The following is an 18,513-nucleotide window of genomic DNA, read 5'->3' as shown; positions in this document are numbered from 1 at the left end:
TCTTGATATACAAGTAGCTTCAAGTCACAGCTGAGTATAAAAGAGAAGAGAGGCGCCTCCAAGTGTAGAAATATGGTTACATTTAATGAAGGTACAACATTTAGCAACTCACATGGTTGATGATTGGAACAGGCACATCTAAGTATGCAGGCATCCAGGCTAAAGCTGTCCACATAGACCATCCTCTGCACCGCCATCTACGTCATCCCTTCCATGCTGCCCCTCACTTTCAGATCGCTTTACTGCAGTGGTCTTCCCGGTCAGGATTACAGACTGGCAGCCGGCGGTGCAGAAGATAGTCCATGTGGACAGCTTTACCCCGGATGCCTGCATACTTAGATGTGCCTGTTTTATTCATCAATCATGTGAGTTGCTAAATGTTGTACCTTTATTAAATGGAACCATATTGCTACACTTAGAGGCGCCTTTCTTCTCTTTGATACTCTGTAGCTCCTACTGGATTTTGCTTCTTATCCCCTTGTGGAAGCGGCTATTTGTGGATGGACATTTTATGGTTATATAACCTATCGCAATGCTATAATCTTTTTATATGGACTATAAACTGAAGGACTTATGAATAAATGGTTGTGGAACGAATCATCTGAGTTTCCATTATTTCTTATGGGAAAATTTGCTTTGATATGAGAGTGCTTTGGATTACAAGCATGCTTCCGGAACGAATTATGCTCGCAATCCAAGGTTTTACTGTATTGTGCTTTATTTATTCACTCATTGATTTTTACGCATAGTCAAGCACGGTTTGCACTCACACTTTGCATTTAATTATTATTGGCATATTCAGATATTTTAAGAATTGGTTGACACTTTGAGCACCTCTGACCTATACACTTTCACATTTACATCAAGCCATTGCACAAAGATTTTTTTTATGATTAACCGTAAAGCTGGAAATGCACTCTTGTTAGAAGGCCAATTCCAAACTGATGCATACGAGGTTTCCATGGCATACCTTCCCATGGGAGAAATAGGAGGCTTTTCTAGAGAAGAACAGCAACACCTAGTTTTCTGTATTTGACCTATTTGCAGTTTAATCCACAGGGAGGACCAGATCACAAGACCATCTGTAGAGAATGACATTCTTTCACAAAGTGACCACGTCATTCATTCACAGGGATCTATGAATGAATAAACTACAAAGTCCCATCTTCAACTCTGGCAGACAGCTTGAAGTTCTCAAAGGATGGTGATAAACGCACTCGTAGTCCATTGACATTTCCTCCAGCTTTCTTACTGAAAGCCTTTATGGAGGTAAAGGCACAAAGCTGGAGTACATGTTAGAAGGAGTCTGACATTGCACCCACAATAACATTCCCAAAAATAAACAAAAAATATAATATTCCCAACAATTTTTAACATTTTAGGCCAATTTGTTTTGTGCTACATATTTTTGGTTAAAAAAAAAAAAAAAAAAAAAACAAACAAACAAACAAAAAAATGCAATAAGCGTTTTTTGATTGGTTAGCGCAAAAGTTATTGCGTCTACTAACTACGGGAAAGATTTAGGTCATTTTTATTGGTATTTTTTTTTTTTACTAGTAATGGTGGCGATCTGCGATTTTTTGCGTGACTGCGACGGACAGATCGGACCCGTCATGACACAAAAATATGCACGGTTACTGTAATAATGCCATTGGTAGGGAAGGGGTTAACCCTGTGGGTGATCAAGGGGTTAAATGTGAGCCTAGGGGAGTGATTTTAACTCAAGGGGGGGGCGTGGCTTCTGAAATGACCATAGAGACATGTGATCATATATAGAAGGATTACATGGGCTCTATGATCATTTCAGGGAGAAAAATGGTCAGCTGTGTTTACGAAAGCCGACCGTCCTTCCCTCTAAGCGGGGAGCGATCGCGGGTGTCAGGCGGCAATCGGAGCCGCCTGACCCGTGCATTTGCTTCCCGTTGCCGAGTGGGGGCGGTGCTGCTCGCTCGCCCCCTAGCTTCCCACGCACGACCAACGTAGGTCTACGTCGGTTTGCGCAGGAGAGCCACCCTGCCGCAGTAAAAAGGCGATGGGTGGTCGGGAAGTGGTCAAAAAAATCCAGGCAAGAACAGACCATACAATTATAGTCAGTACCTGCCTATACTATACACACATCTTAGCCATCATCAGGTCTTGCAATTAACTACTCGGACACCAAGCACTGCATAGCTGGAAGGTGGGGGGGGGGGGGGTGTCACTTGTTCCCCCATTACCAGACATACCGGCTTTTCAAGGTGGCTGCAGTGAGTCGTACAGAGGGGAAAAGAGAAGGTGCGAGACTTTATTTGGGGATTATGGTTTGAACATTGATTATCTTTAATATTAATAAAGCCTGCCAAACATGGTTTGAATTTTGTCCAGTTCTGCAGGGACTGGCTGAATTTTCGATCCATGTATGGGCAGGGAGGTTGAACAGAAGTCAATCTATCGATCGACTTTTGTACAACCGCTCTGTTGTCTAGAGCCGGCAGTGCATTCTGACGGTGGGGGAGGAAGTCTCCCCATTGTCAGGCTACAATAGGTCAGAGGGGAGGGATTCCCCCATTCACATTGAGTGTGTGGAATGGGGGGGGGGGGGGATGCACGGAATTGATATCATTGAAGTCAATGCAGGTCGCCCTAAAGTAGTACAGGACCCTTTTTCTAAGTCGGAGCGACTTGTGTCGCTCCTATTAGAACGGGTCCTGTGCTAATCTATGGCAGGCGACCCACGGCGACTTGTCAGGCGACCAGCTCATCTGACAAGTCGCCCCAGTGTGAACCGGCTCTCAGTTTAAAATAGAAGTGAAAGGCAAAATATTTTTGTTAAGATATAAAAACATCATAAATACTTTTTTTTTTAAAAATAAGTGATCACATTCCCTCTGTTCTCAGTTGCATAGTAGCTGGGGGGAGGAGAAGCAGCAGAACACCAAACTTCCCAGTGAATGGCTGTGCAGCAGGGGCATGTCAGGACAAGTCTGATCATTGAAGTAGAGCAGGCTGAGTTCCCAGTATAGCTAGAGAACTGACTATCGTGTGTTCTCCTGTTTATTGTGGTCAATTTTGCATTGGAAAGCAGAGGAACTGTCAGGAACACCAGGGATTTAACATAAAGGAAGCACTACAAAGAGAACAGGATACTTTCTCATACAAGTACATGGTACAGCAGGAACATATCAGGAATGTGAAGTGTTGGGATAACAAACACTTTAAGTATTGCACTGGCAGATTCTACAAACCAGTTACAGAGAATATGTTGCCACACTCAAATGTTGACTAATAACCGAACAACAGAAATCTAGCTTGAAATTATCATAGCCTGGGTCTTATTCAGTATACAGAACATAGCAGACAAAGTGGCCAATTTCCCAGCTTACCTCCATCTCAGCTGCTCTCAATTGTCCAAAGAAAACCTTCCCCATGAACTTTCCTAACAGGAAGACCAGAACAAATGCTTGTATATAGAGAACCTAAAATCAAACAGATTTTTTTGTTAGGTGCACACTAGCTTTTAACATTTGCCATATCAAGTATATATATCTATATCTATCTATCTATCCATCAATCAGGTATTGTTTGTTTATACACAGTTCAGTGGCTCCATTCTGGATTTACACATAGGTGCTTTGTAGCCGCATCGGTAAGGTTGACTATAAACCACCCAGGTAATCACATACTAGGCTTACAAGTGGTAGAAGAGAGCGTTCTCATGTGTGCCTCCTTGATTTCAATTATACCTTTTGGTTGATGACTTATTGGATAACATCATTGTTGGTTTTAAAATAAGTGCAGTATATTGATGAGCCTTTACTCCAATAACTCCTAACTCTACAATGAAGTTGAAGCGGGGTGAAGCGCTGCAGCAAGGGGTGGCTAACGGTGGCGGATTTGTTGCAGGTCTATTCCAGCTGAAAAAAAACTTTCATGTGGGGTAACATCAGTGTGCAGCCTTTTAGGAATATTCTTAGTGGTGTGCCAAGTGGAGATGGGCTTTTTAACCACTTAACCTTAGGTGCACATCATATGACATTCTTAGGTGTAGGTGGGGATATCTGAATGATGCCTGCAGCTGCCGATCCCCTGCAAAAGTAAAAGCAATAACGGCTGTTCAGTCGCATTGATTGTATTTACAGGTGGCGGGAGGGGACGTCTCCGCCCTCCGGTGCTTCTCCTGGCTCACCTGTGCGATCAGGGAGACAGATAACGAATCGGCCAGCGGCAGCTGTTTACCATAGTGCTGACTGCGGACCAGATGGTCCCAGGCCATCTCTATGACCCTCGGAGGCTACAAGCGAAGTCATGATGTCACTTCCAGCCCAGGCAGATGTAAACACTGCTTTCTTTTTTAGCTGGAAAGCCTTTTTATTTTTGAGCTCAGGCTTTGCAGCATACAGGAGAGATCTGGGGACTTCTAGACCCCAGATCTCTCCATAAAAAGAAATGGAAAACCCCATAGCGCAAATGGAGAGTGGGTGCAGAGTGCAGACCTCCCATACACCTTAGATGTCTATATTTGGGAAGGTCTGAGTGTAACAAAGTCCACTCAAAGCCCAAAAGATGGCTGCAGCTCTTGTTTTTCAGGATATTGGATTCCCACTGTACACTAGAAAAACATATGGGGAAAAAAAAAAAAAAAGGCACTGCCATCTAAGTGTATCTGTTTATTACAATAGACCCATCATCTCTGGGTGCGGGTCTATCACAGACAGCGCAAGCAAAGTCCTCGATAAGTTTTTGAAACCCTTTGTTGTCAAACTTCCATCTCACATACGTGACACTATACACTTTCTACAAAAGATCAGTGATCTCACCCTTCCTCCTGGGTGTCTTCTGGTGGCGATCGATGTTGAGGCATTGTACAGCTCTATCCCCCACTCCAGGGGGGTCGCAGCTGTACGCCACACGATCGCCACCAGTATGGGCCTGGACGCATATTGGGAGTTCATGCTGTCTATGTTGGAATTCATCTTAACACACAATGTGTTTTCGTTTCAGGGCTCCCACTTCCTCCAGGTACAAGGCGTAGCGATGGGCACATGTTGTGCCCCATCCTACGCCAATTTGTACCTGGGGGAGTGGGAGAAAACAATTTTGGCAGATGAAGATCTCACGATATACACTGACTGCATCCGCACATGGATGCGATATATTGATGATGTTTTTGTAATTTGGGATGGACGTAGAGAGTTGCTCAATAGATGCATGGAGAGACTGAACCGCAATGAATTTAATCTAAAATTCACGATGCATGCCGATGCCACCAGTATAACTTTTTTGGACGTTGAGGTCTTTTGTGATGGGGATGGTGTTCTCCGCAGTGGACTTTTCCGTAAGCCCACTGCTGGGAACACCATCCTCCACGCTACGAGCTTTCACCCTCAACCACTTATTCGCTCGATTCCGACGAGCCAATATCTGCGTTTACGTCGCAACTGTACTAACGTAGATACTTTTAAAACAGCTGCCACTGGGTTGAGGGATAGATTGCTTGCGAGAGGATACTCTCGCAAGCTGTTAAAATCTGCATACAAAAAAGCATTGTTAAGTGACAGAGACTCACTCCTTGTCCCCAGAGTCCGTGAAAATGACAATACCCTGAGGATCATTACCACTTTCTCTCAGCAACATCAGGACTTAAGGAAAATCATTGAAAAATATTGGCACATTTTAGCCCTAGATCCAGTTCTAAGCCCACATTTACCTCATAAACCATCAATTACATATAAACGGGCACCAGCTTTGAAGGATAAACTGGTGCGTAGTGAACTAAAAAGCCAGTCTACCTTCGATCCATGCAAGTACAAAGGTACTTTTTCATGTGGGGCATGCCATTATTGTAGTTACATGCATACTATGCAGAACCCTATCCTCCCCAACGGTCAGAGATTAAAGGCCAAGCACTTTGTGAACTGTAGGACCATCGGAATCGTATATCTTCTGATCTGCGAATGTAAATGCTTTTATGTTGGTAAAACTAAATTAGAATTTTGGAAACGCATGTACAAGCATATCAGAAGTATGTGTAAACGCGACCCTGATTTGCCTTTGGGCCGCCATGTGTCTAGTGCACATGGGGGTAAATTCCCCAAGATTAAGTTTCTGGCCCTTGACCGGATCCATCCCAGCCCCAGAGGAGGCGATTGGAACAAGCGCCTCCTCCAAATGGAGCTGAGATGGATCCATCTTCTAAGGGCAACGGAACCCCCAGGCCTCAACGATATGGTGTCGTTTAGACCCTTTTTGGAGGGGTTTGCCTCTGGAGGCATTGAGAGATGACACCTTCTCCTCCCAGAGTTCCTTACACAGTACGTTTTCCCCATCAAGCTGTCTGGATATTTTGTATATTCACCTGACCACCCACACATTTTTGTTCTTGATGTCTACGCAATAAAATGGATTTATTGTTTGAAAAGTTTGTAAAAGGACATGGAATTGACACCACCCATAGCCTCTTTGTTCAGCCTTGGTATTTATATGCTATATATATCCTCTTTGGTCACCAGAGTAGCTGAATGTATGCATGGCTACTTATCAATGAACGGTTAATGACATCATTATAATACACAATAGCCTAAGATCACAATAGTTGGTGTTATTGTGGTGACAATATGTAAGCATTTTTTGTTTTCATTAGTTGCATGTATTATATGTAGTACATGCATTCGTTGATTGATATTTTTTTCACACACATATGTTTTAGTGCATCCTCGGGGATCCTCTGCTCCAACCCGGCACGGGGTCCGGGTCTGTTTTACAGGACCCAGAGATTCCTGGCGGTGGGGACATCCCCTGCTGACATCTCCGGATGTCCTCCCCACTTCCGGGACACGCCGCCGCACGCACTCTTGCGTTTCAGCGACGTCATATCCCGTGCCGGTGGGAGACGCCCGCCGGCTACGCCTCTGGCCTTTCGTTCCGGTGACGCACTTCCTGTGGTCATCGGGGCGTGGCTATGGGCGGGTCTGGCGAGCACCGCTCAGGGAGCCCAGGGCCACCAGGGGGCGGAGATGCAATCAGCTTGATTGCCTTCAAAAGACTGCGCTCCTATATAGGCACCACTCCCAGCATGGAGTACTGTGCACATCCACTGCTGGGAGGAAGTTTGCCTCAGAGTTCGCTGTCTTAACCACTTGCCGACCGCCGCACGACTATCTACGGCGGCGGTCAGCCCCTCACAGGCAAAGTGACGTAGGTCTACGTCGCTCGCCTGTGAGGGTTTAGGGAGCGAGCGCGCGCCGCCGGAGGCGCGCTCCCGCTCCCGCGTGGTCACAGACCCCCCCCGCGCGTGTGACCGGCGGACCCGATCGCCGCCGGCCACTCTGCGATCGGCGGGGGAGAGGGAGAAAGTCAGGCAGCTTGTGTAAACAAGCTGCCTGTCATTCTCCTCTCTGTATGAGAGATGATCACATGGATCTACTATGTAGATCCATTGATCACTCTGCATACAGTTGAAGCCACAGCCAATCACAGTTAGAATCACGCCCCTAGGGACACACACAGCCCCTCCCTCTCAAATAAAGTTAACCCCTTCACTACCAGTGTATTTTTACAGTAACAGTGCATATATATAGCACTGATTACTGTAGAAATGTCACTGGTAACCCCAAAAGTGTCAAAAATGTCAGTCAAGGGTCCGATCTGTCCGCCGCAATGTCGCAGTACCGCAAAAAAAATCGCAGATCGCCGCCATTACGCGTTAAAAAAAAAAACAACAAAAATGACAAAAAACTTTCCCTTTGTTAGTAAACGCAATAACTTTTGCGCAAACCAATCAAAATACGCTTTTTGCGATTTTTTTTACCAAACATAGGTAGCATAAAACAAATTGGCCGAAAATATTAAAAAATTTTGATTTTTACATTTTTTTTGGGGGAATTTCATATAAAAAAAAAGGGAAAAATATTGCTATTTTTGCAAAATTTACGCTCTTTTTTTGTTTATAGCGCGTGATCAAAAAATCGCACAGGTGATCAAATACCGCCAAAAGAAAGCTCTGTTTGTGGGAAAAAAAGGACGCCAAATTCGTTTAGGTACAGCGTCGCACGACCGCGCAATTGTCCGTTAAAGTCACGCAGTGCCGAATCGCAAAATACCCTCTGGTCGTTTAGCAGCCAAATCCTCCGGGGCTTAAGTGGTTAAGGTCAGTTCTTATCACCTCAAAGGGATTTACTTATTGGTCCTTGTATGCAAATATGCACACTTAATTTATGTTATGATTACATTCCCATCCTTATACATCCAGCTTCACTGGTTATCCTTCATAGTCATAAATATTTTGAGAGCATAGGCTCCAATCTATTCCATGCACTGGCTCCTTCTTTTTGTAGCAGTGTTATAAACCATGCTTGATCCTATTGAGACGTTATATGTGCATTCATTTGACGCACACCCATTAGGCTATCGCCTTATATATATGTAGTATTTTCATATACGCGCATATTTTTGGTTTTGTTGCGTCATTGTACTCTCTGTACACTGCACCTAGATAAAACAAATATTTTGTATTTTCTCTTTTTTTATTTATCATATGTTTTTCCTTGCTATCTACAGCATTATTGTGACTGACCCCCGCCCCCCTGGTTGGGCTAATTTGGACTCCAGCTGGAGCAATTTGGGCCCCCTTTGGTCTGCACACTCTCCACTATCACATGCTTACTGACATCCTTTTTTGGACCTACTCCAAGTACCAAACCTTCCTCTTATAGACAAGGCTGACGATGATCTCGGTGGGTGTCGTTAATGTTCCATGTTTTTAATCTGTGGCAAAACAATTGTGGTGTTCATGCGTCCTTCAACCATGCAAGTGTATACAACGATTCCTTATTTACAATGCTGTTTTATAATGAGTGTATGTCTATACTCAAAAAACATGTTTATACCAATATTTTGTTATTGTATTTTATTATATCGACAACTGCCTGTTTGCTTTGATATATCTCTCCAATACTTACAGATAAAATTATTCCCAAAAAAATCCCTGAAGAAGAGGTTCTCACCTTGAAACGTCGGATCTTGCATGGAATAATTGGTTGAGTGATTTGTACACCTTCATACAAATATCAGTTTTGCCAATAATTTTACTAGTTTTCACTGTTATTTGTGTATGTTTACCTTTTACCATTTTTGTAATAAAACTCATATATATCCAATATTCTTTTGTATATTTTTGAGTGACCTTCAAAGTCCCACCCCAAGGGGAATCCTCAAATATGCTTCTCATATCGGGATGTGGCACTCATATTTAGGAACACAGCGGGAGCACACTTCTATTTATTACAATATAGACATAACAAATAGGATTGCACTCAGAAAACTAGCTATTCTGCAAACAGATACACTTCTCGATGGCTGCGCCTTTTCTCCCCATTCGTTTTCTTTGTCTCTCCATAAAGAAGACCTGTCACGCACTATTCCAGTTACAAGGGATGTTTACATTCCTTGTAATAGGAATTAAAGTGATCAACAAAAATTTAAATCATACATTTAAAAAAGGGAAATGTGTAAAAAAAAAAAAAAAAAAAAAGTTAAAGCGTCCCCGCACACAGGAGTGATTGCATACAAAGTTTGCATCCAAATATGTAAACAATGTTTAAAATCACACATGTGAGGTATGGCCATGAACATTAAAAGATAGAGACTTCCGGTTCCGGCGCCACATGAGACAGGAGTGAGAGACGGCGGCTCCGGCATAATCAGCATACAAAACCTCCCGCACACCGCTTGGGAAGCATCGGATCCCGGCCACGCTCACCCCTCGAGGTACCGCTGCATATAGCCGATCTGATGGACCGCTTTGTGGTCCACAACGGGACCGGATCCACCACGTTATCCCGCCAGGACTCGCAGCAGCAGGGAGCGCCCTCCCCCGCAGGCATCATGGCCGCTGCTGAGCCCATGGATGGCGCGGCTTCTCCCCACATGTCGGCTGCACAGCCTGCTTCGCCGGAAGATGCTCAGTATCAAAAAATGGCCCAGGCTGTTGCTGCAATCCTCTCCCCCACCATTAAGGAGGCTGTGGAGACGGCGGTTGCGGCAGGGGTGGCTCAGCTCAGAAAAGACATTACTGAACAGGCCAAACGCCTATCTGAGGTGGAGCACAGAATCTCTGATATAGAAGATGAACTGCAATCATCCTTCACTAAAGATGCCAAGTTTGCTCAGACACAACACTATATCCTTGAAAAGCTGGATGACCTTGAAAACAGGTCGCGAAGGAATAACCTGCGTATCATCGGGCTGCCTGAATCCTTCAACGCCAGCATGCTTATGGAGGTGTGTACCACGCAGATTCCGCGGATCCTTGGCATTCCCACTCCCTGCACGATTGAACGGGCTCACCGTTTGGGAGCCCCCTCCAATGATCGCAAGACACCTCGTCCTGTCATTGTACGCTACCTTAACTATTCTGACAGACTGGCTATCCTCAAGTCCTTCAAGAATGCAAAATCGCTTGTCCTGGATAGCCACAAGCTTTTATTGTTTGCTGACTACTCGCAAGAAGTTGCCCGCCGACGTAAAGCTTTTCAACCTTCCTGTAATGCCTTGTTCCATAAAGGGATCAAATTTACACTGGCATACCCTGCAGTTCTGCGTTTTACAGACCAGCATGGAGAAGCCCTGTCGTTCTCTCATCCTGATGAGGCAGCTGACTATATCAAATCTCGCCTGCATATCAGTATTGATTCCCCTGCTGCACCTTCCTTTTCCCCCTCAACCAAGGATCCCTTGAACCCCAGGAGGGATTCGCACAAGAGAGCCCGTGTCTCCTTCAACCGCCGACAAGATGGTCCTCGCTGAAGGACCCCAACAGCGGTTTCTCTAAGGCTAAGTTTGCTATCAGGGGCGCTGTGACACCGTACTCAGGTTATTTTATTGCTTGCCATCCGGGGCGTATAATTTGTTTTTTTTTTATGTTATTTACTTCTTGGATGCCTGCTGCATTTGGTTATTTCATGTGACATGTTGTTTTTGTTTCTGCTCCTGTCATGATGCTGCTTATGACCCTTCTCTTCCCCACAGCCTTATCGGAGCACTGACCCTCTCGCTATAGGTGATCGGCTAGTACATTGAATGTCCTCCGAGCTTCTTCCCTCCTGTGAGCGACAGTATCACCCTTACGGTGGCGAGCGGTCTCAGCTTGAATGCCGGTAACGCTGTTGGTAAAGTGAGTTCTATGTGGAAAAAAGCGAAGTCCACACTTCCTACAATATGTGTTTTGCTGTTATACCATGATCTTCAATGTTTTTTGCTTGCTATGGCTATTGACCTTCTTGATCGGGTTAGCACCATATCCATACCCATCTCCACTTGCTCCTGGCACATCCCCCCTGTCTTCCTACGCACGGATAGATTCAGCCACCGTCCTTCCCACCTTCCACTTAATACGCTTTTAGCCCTTACTACAGGATCCCTCCCCTTCGATCCTCCTTGATCTCCGGATAGTCTCTTGGAATGTCAAGGGACTTCGTTCACCTAATAAACGTATGGCCATCCTCAGGCAGCTGAAAAGACTAAACACTGACATCGCTATGCTCCAGGAGACCCACCTCTCCTCAGCTGACTTTGAAAGAATGCGCAAACTTTGGGTGGGCCGAGTCTTTGGTTCGGCCGCATCCAAAGGGAAAGCAGGTGTTATGATTTTAGTACACAAACGCCTCACGTTTGACTGTTCCTCCCTATCCACCGATGACCAGGGGAGGATCCAAATTTTAAAATTGTCCCATGGCCCTAAGGCAGTAATCCTGTCCAATGTCTATGCTCCCACGCCTCCGACGCAGTCCTTCCTCACCACGCTCACGGGCATGCTGGCTCCTTATCTTCACCTACCCCTGTTGGTAGGGGGCGATTTCAATGATGTCATGGACTGCACCGTAGACAGATCGTTGAAATCCCCTTCTACAGTTACCCACCCCTCCGCCACAGTATCTGCTCTGTCGGTTTTTGCTGGCAGTCTGCAACTTACCGATGTTTGGCGGTTGGCCCATCCCACAGACAGGGAATACACCTTCTATTCCCCCCCTCACGGCACATTCTCCCGCATAGACTACTTTTTCTGCAACTCACCCCTACTCTCTACACTGCACAGACCCATGATCTCTGATATGGTTATCTCGGACCACTCCCCTTTGTCGCTGGAGCTGTCTCTTACGGACTCCGTATCTGCTCGTCAATCCTGGCGATTCCCTTCCTACCTAGCCAACAATGTAGATCTTCTGTCGATCCTGACCCGCACCTGGAATGACTTTTTGCGTGACAACGAACCTCACTCCTCTGACCCGATTTTGCTGTGGGAGACTGGCAAGGCTGTCCTTAGGGGCAGGATCATAGCGTTCGCCTCGGCGTACAAAAAGGAAGCGGAGGCAAATTACCGTAGCGCTAGCGCCCTTCTGCAAGTGGCACAATCCAATCTCCTCCAGCAAAACTCTCCCGCCCACAGGACCCAGTGGAAGGAGGCCAAGCAACGCTTTGACGAGTGGGCAATGGCCCAAGAGCAATTCCATGTATCCCTTCAGGACTTAAAATACCACAAATATGGCAATAAGTCGGGTAAGCTTCTAGCCCGCTTGTGCAGGGGACCCTTCACCCCGACCCACATTACCTCCCTCAAGGACCAGTCAGGCAGCCTGATTGACACCCCGAAAGGTGTCAATTCTGTCATGCAACAGTTTTATACAAAACTCTACGGCCCTGACCCGATTGATGTAACGGAAGCTAATAAATTTCTTGCTGAGGTTCACCTCCCTACGATTACTGCAGATCAATTGGCCCTTTTGAACGCCCCCATCACACATGCAGACGTAGCCTCGGCCGTGGCGGCTCTTGCCCCTGGCAAGGCCCCCGGGCCAGACGGATACACTTCCGAATTTTATAAATTATCCAAGGACCTACTCACCCCCACGCTAACCACAGTTTTTCAGCACATTATGGATGGAGGGAGATACATGCCCACGGGTTTCCAGGCTTTTATCAAGCTCATCCCGAAGCCGGGTAAGGATACCACGGAGCCCGGCTCCTATAGGCCCATATCCTTGATAAATCTCGATGCTAAACTCCTCTCAAAAATTGTGGCCTCCAGACTGGCCGTGATCATGCCATCTCTCCTCCACCCATCCCAGGCAGGCTTCACCAAGGGGCGTTCCGCTACCGCCAACATTCGCAAGGTCCTGGCTGTGTTGTCACAAGCAACAGCTGATCCCACCAACAACTTTGCCATTATCACATTGGATGCCGAGAAGGCATTTGATAATGTCAGCTTCCAGTGGCTCCGTCTAGCCCTCCTTAAATTTGGCTTCTCAGGTCCCTTCCTGCACCTCATTTCGGCGATGTATGCTTCCCCTACTGCCAACGTAGTCACCTCCAATATTATATCGGACCCCATTCCCCTGCACAAGGGTACTAGACAGGGTTGTCCCCTTTCCCCTCTCCTCTTCAACTTAGCCTTAGAGCCCCTGTCCAGACATCTTTCCTTCACCTCTCCCCTGACGGGCATACGGGTAGGCCGAGAGGAACTAAAGTCCACCCTGTTTGCGGACGATATTCTGCTCTTTACCGCAGATCCAGCCCGTGACATGCACCATGTCAAGGACATATTCGATAGGTTCAGACTCTGCTCGGGTCTGCGCATCAACTATGCGAAGAGTGAAATACTTCCTCTCGGCCGCCCGGGCTCACTAGATTGGACATTGACGTCTCCTTTCACTATTGCCAAGACTAGTATAAAATATCTGGGTATACAGATAGGCAAATCTCCTTCCTCCCTGTATCACCTGAACTACACGCCGCTGATCTCCAAAATCTCCAAAGAACTGGAAAATTGGGTCTCCCTCCCCCTATCCCTCCTGGGCAGGTGTCATCTCTTTAAAATGGTCACTTTCCCCAAACTGCTGTATTTGATGCAAACGCTTCCCCTACTCATTCAACATACTGATATCAAAACTATACACAAATCCCTTACGAACTTCCTGTGGAAGGGCAAAAGGTCCAGGATCTCCATCCCCAAATTGTGCACCCCCAAGACGCTTGGGGGCGCCAACCTACCAGACATCAGACTTTACAACTTATCTTGCTTGTTGAGAGTGGGTATGGATTGGCTAAATGGATCTTCCAGGTTCTCAAACTACTCACTGGAGTCTCAAATTCCGGGTTCCTTCTCATTGCCGGGCCTCCTGCATAGCAAACTTAGCAGTCTCCCCCCGAGTCTCAAGCAGAACATCCTTTTTCGGGATACTCTTGTTGCTTGGAGGGAAATTAGGAAAAAACTAGGCCTACCCCAGCACATCTCTAATCACCTTCCCATTGCGGGCAACCCTTCTTTATATGACATGGGCTTGGAGCGAATTTACTCTTCATGGGCTCGGATAGGATTGAAGACTTTTGCTCAACTGTTTGATTCCTCGACGGGAGCTCCTCTCCCTTTTACTACCGTACAACGCCAGTTCAACCTACCGGCACATCATTTTCTATACCTGCATCAACTCACCTCCCATGCCATGGCACTCTGCAGGGATGGGTCGAAAAGATTTTTGCCCTCTATTTTGGACACCCTCCTCTCTGTGGATAACCCTAAACTCGCCAACATCTACCGCCCTCTTCAAGCCAAGCTTTTAGATACCCGAGCGGACTTCTCCAAATCTTCCTGGGACAAAGACCTTAAAATTTCGGGTTCCAAACAGCTCCTATTGGCAGGCTTCAACTCCACGTGTGCTTTCATCACCAACGAATTTTGGAGAGAACAACAACTGAAAATTTTGCATCATGCCTACTCTCCTTTCTCCTCCTCACCTCTCCATGTGCCTCTGCAAGGATGTCCGTGGTGCTCTTCCCATCGCCCCACCCTATTCCACAGGCTCTGGAACTGCCAAACTATTTCATCTTTTTGGGACGAAGTGGAACATATGATTACTCGGGTCACGGGCCTCCTGCCGACGAAAAGCCCTTTCCCACTCATCTTTGGCCTATTGGATAATAGACCACCAACTGTCCTCATCGCCCGGTCTAAACCTCAATCATCGCTTTTGATAGCCCATAAAGCGTGGATCTCCACATGCCTCATGATTGCTCGCAGGACCATCCTTAGACATTGGATTTCCCCCTCCCCTCCTGTAGTGGGGGAAGTTCGGTCGGACTTGGACAACCTACTCCTCAAAGAGCGCTTGGAAGTATCTGTATTCAAGTCCAATCCATCCAAGTTCATGCGCAAGTGGCAGCCATACGTTGCACAGTACCACCCGGACTTCTCCTGGCCCACTATGGACACCTGAAGGATGACATAGTACAGCAACTCCCCACCTTGACGTTCTTTTCCCCCTCTCCCGTATGTTATACACCCGTGACTTTCTAGTCTTATGCCGACTCCGCTTGCAAGTACCTTTTTTCGTCCTACCCCCCATTTCCCCCCCCCTATCTGGCTGAAAAGTGCTCCCTAAACCCCTCAGGATGTGCCTCGAAGGTAAATTGTCTTGGTCGGTCTGCTAACCTGGTCCTTCCTACCCCACGCCCCCCCTCCTTGTGTTCCCCCCCCCCTCTCCTTGCCCCTCCTTCCCACATACCCCAGTTACCTTCTTCTACCTTTCCCACCCCACCCCCCCCCCCTTTTTCTCTCCTCCCTCAAACCCCCCCCCCCCCTCCTATGCACCTTGAACCTGATCATGGCCCCTAGGTGCTGCCACCCTGGTAATATGGGTTCGGCGCCTTGGGCCCCCCCCTTCCCACAGATCCACAGTTGTATGATTCTATGGTTATTGTTCTGTAACATTGGTTTTTGTGGCTTATTCGTTTATTTTGTTAATGTTTTAAAACTCAATAAATATCTCTTTAAAAAAAAAAAAAAAAAAGATAGAGGAATAATTTATCTGTGTAGTGCTCTTGGTAATATTATATAGCATAAAGTGAGAAATACTACTTTTTTTTCTTTCAAAATTGACGCCGTTTTTTCATTTATAGCGCATAATCTAAAAATCGCATCAGTTTCTCCTGAAGGGAGAAAGTGGCACCTCGGCCTCAAGTTCAAGCTCAGCCGCCTTCAGCGACAACACAGTGCCCTGCCTGCCTGCCACAGCACATTGTGTGCTTCTAGCTGAGTCTAAGGTAGCCATATGTATTTGGTCATAGGTCTCTCTCTCTCTCTCATGTCATCTGCTGGTGTTGGCCCCACTGTGTTTTATAAAGTCCAAAGTCAGCGCAGACCTCTACCAGGAAATTCTAGAGTACTTCATACTCTGCTGACCAGCTTTATGGAGATGCTGATTTCATTTTCCAGCAGGACTTGGCACCTTCCCACACTGCCAAAACTACCAATACCTGGTTTAATGATCATGGTATCACTATGCTTGATTGGTCAGCAAACTCACTTGACCAAAACCCCATAGAGAGCCTGGAGGGTGTTGTCAAGAGGAAGATGAGAGACACCAATGCAGATAAGCTGAGGGCCACTATCAAAGCAACCTGGGCTTACATATTACCTCAGCAGTACCACAGGCTGATCACCTCCATGCCACGCCGCATTGATGCAGTAATTCATAAAAAAGAAGCCCCAACCAAGTATTGAGTGCATACTATACTGTACATGGACAGACATTTCTGTATTAAAACTCTTTTTTTATTGGCTTTATGGAATCTAATTTTCTGAGATACTGAATTCGGAGGTTTCTCTAGCTGTAAGCTAGTAAGCTATAATTATCAAAATATTGGAGAGGTGGAGTTGTTGCCATAGAAACATTTTAAAGGGGAGGAGTTTTAAGATGACCACGCCCATGTGGGGGCACCAAAAATATTTCTGCACCCAGGCGCCTGTGACCCTGGGATCGGCCCTGTACTGAGCTGTATGTGTGCTGCACTGTGTATACTGACATGTATAGACGATGTATTGAGCTGTATGTGTGCTGCACTGGGTATACTGACATGTATAGATGGTATACTGAGCTGTATGTGTGCTGCACTGTGTATACTGACATGTATAGATGGTGTACTGAGCTGTATGTGTGCTGCACTGTGTATACTGACATGTATAGATGGTGTACTGAGCTGTATGTGTGCTGCACTGTGTATACAGACATGTATAGATGGTGTACTGAGCTGTATGTGTGCTGCACTGTGTATACAGACATGTATAGATGGTGTACTGAGCTGTATGTGTGCTGCACTGTGTATACAGACATGTATAGATGGTGTACTGAGCTGTATGTGTGCTGCACTGTGTATACTGAAATGTATAGATAGTGTATTGAGCTGTATGTATGCTGACATATATATATATATATGGTGTACTGAGCTGTATGTGTGCTGCACTGTGTATACTGACATGTATGGACGGTGTACTGAGCTGTATGTGTGCTGCACTGTGTATACTGACATGTATGGACGGTGTACTGAGCTGTATGTATGCTGCACTGTGTATACTGACATGTATAGATGGTGTACTGAGCTGTATGTATGCTGCACTGTGTATACTGACATGTATGGAGGGTGTACTGAGCTGTATGTATGCTGCACTGTGTATACTGACATGTATAGATGGTATATTGAGCTGTATGTGTGCTGCACCGTGTATACTGACATGTATGGACGGTGTACTGAGCTGTATGTGTGCTGCACCGTGTATACTGACATGTATTGACAGTGTACTGAGCTGTTTACGGACACCAAAAACAGCAGCTGTAAAAACGTCCAGTGTGCATAAGGTCTAAACAGTTTGATCCCAAGCAAGGGAGATCAGGGGCACAACTAGATCTAAATATTCCTGCGCTGCTTTAAGAAAAAGAAGCCACTTTTCCTATAGGGGAAATAAATAAAGCAACGCAAAACATTTAGAAATGATTTGTCATTCTCTATTTACTTGTCTCATTGTACTCACAGCCATGCTGGGGCTTGATTTGGTGAGGTATACCACTGTTGGGTAGAACTGGTGCTTGAGGTAATAAGCATGTGCCACCACTGCAGCTGTGAGTGCCAGACTGGCACTCGTCATCACCGCCGTCCTCATCATCACACGAAGAGGGGACAGCACCCTGTAAGAATCAGAAAGAGAAGAGCAATGTGATTATTCTGGAATGGACTCCGTGAATAGTTGTATTCCAATAGCACCTGAAAGATTTTTTTCAGGTTTTTTCTTTTTAACAAATTGCACTGAAGTGATTAGTTCAGTTTAATAAGGTAATACCTGGCAACCACCTGCAGCAATTTTAAGTAGATTTTTTTTGTATATTTGAGTTTAGTATATGTTTTTATTGAAAGCGCTGCACCAACCCAACTATATTTGAACTGCTTTACCATTTTCTATTTGGAAACAGGAGGTGTACAGCAGCTTACAACACTTTTTTGCACATTATTTCCAGAGCCGCAGAGGGTCATTGTATTATATATAGCGACACCTATGCTTCCCTGTACTCAGTAAAAATGTAAATAAACCTCTCCCTGCCAGCCACACGCATACATATTGGTGGGTCGGTTCTAAGGCTGAAAAGCTGCATTAATGCGGCCCTATGAGAACACAAAACTGTGCTGACCGCGTGCTCCCAGCACAGTCACCGG

At 45.9% G+C, this 18,513-nt stretch overlaps 1 protein-coding gene across 1 annotated transcript in view; it reads right to left on the bottom strand.

The window, feature by feature from the left end:
- Nucleotides 1-17,986, bottom strand: part of SYVN1 (synoviolin 1) — a 60,891-nt gene extending 42,905 nt beyond the window's left edge. The window contains exons 1-2 of the mRNA XM_082270682.1: nucleotides 17,837-17,986; nucleotides 3,363-3,455 (exon numbers count right to left, since the gene is read on the bottom strand). Of these exons, the coding sequence (XP_082126808.1) occupies nucleotides 3,363-3,455; nucleotides 17,837-17,968 (225 nt within the window). The 5' untranslated portion in view covers nucleotides 17,969-17,986. The remainder of the gene's footprint in view (nucleotides 1-3,362; nucleotides 3,456-17,836) is intronic.
- Between the last annotated feature and the right edge of the window lie 527 nt (nucleotides 17,987-18,513).

This window comes from Pelophylax lessonae, assembly GCF_965119305.1.
Source record: "Pelophylax lessonae genome assembly, chromosome: 10".
NCBI classification, from domain to species: domain Eukaryota; kingdom Metazoa; phylum Chordata; class Amphibia; order Anura; family Ranidae; genus Pelophylax; species Pelophylax lessonae.
Note: the sequence above shows the minus strand (reverse complement) of the source record. Positions and strands in the feature narration are given on the sequence as shown.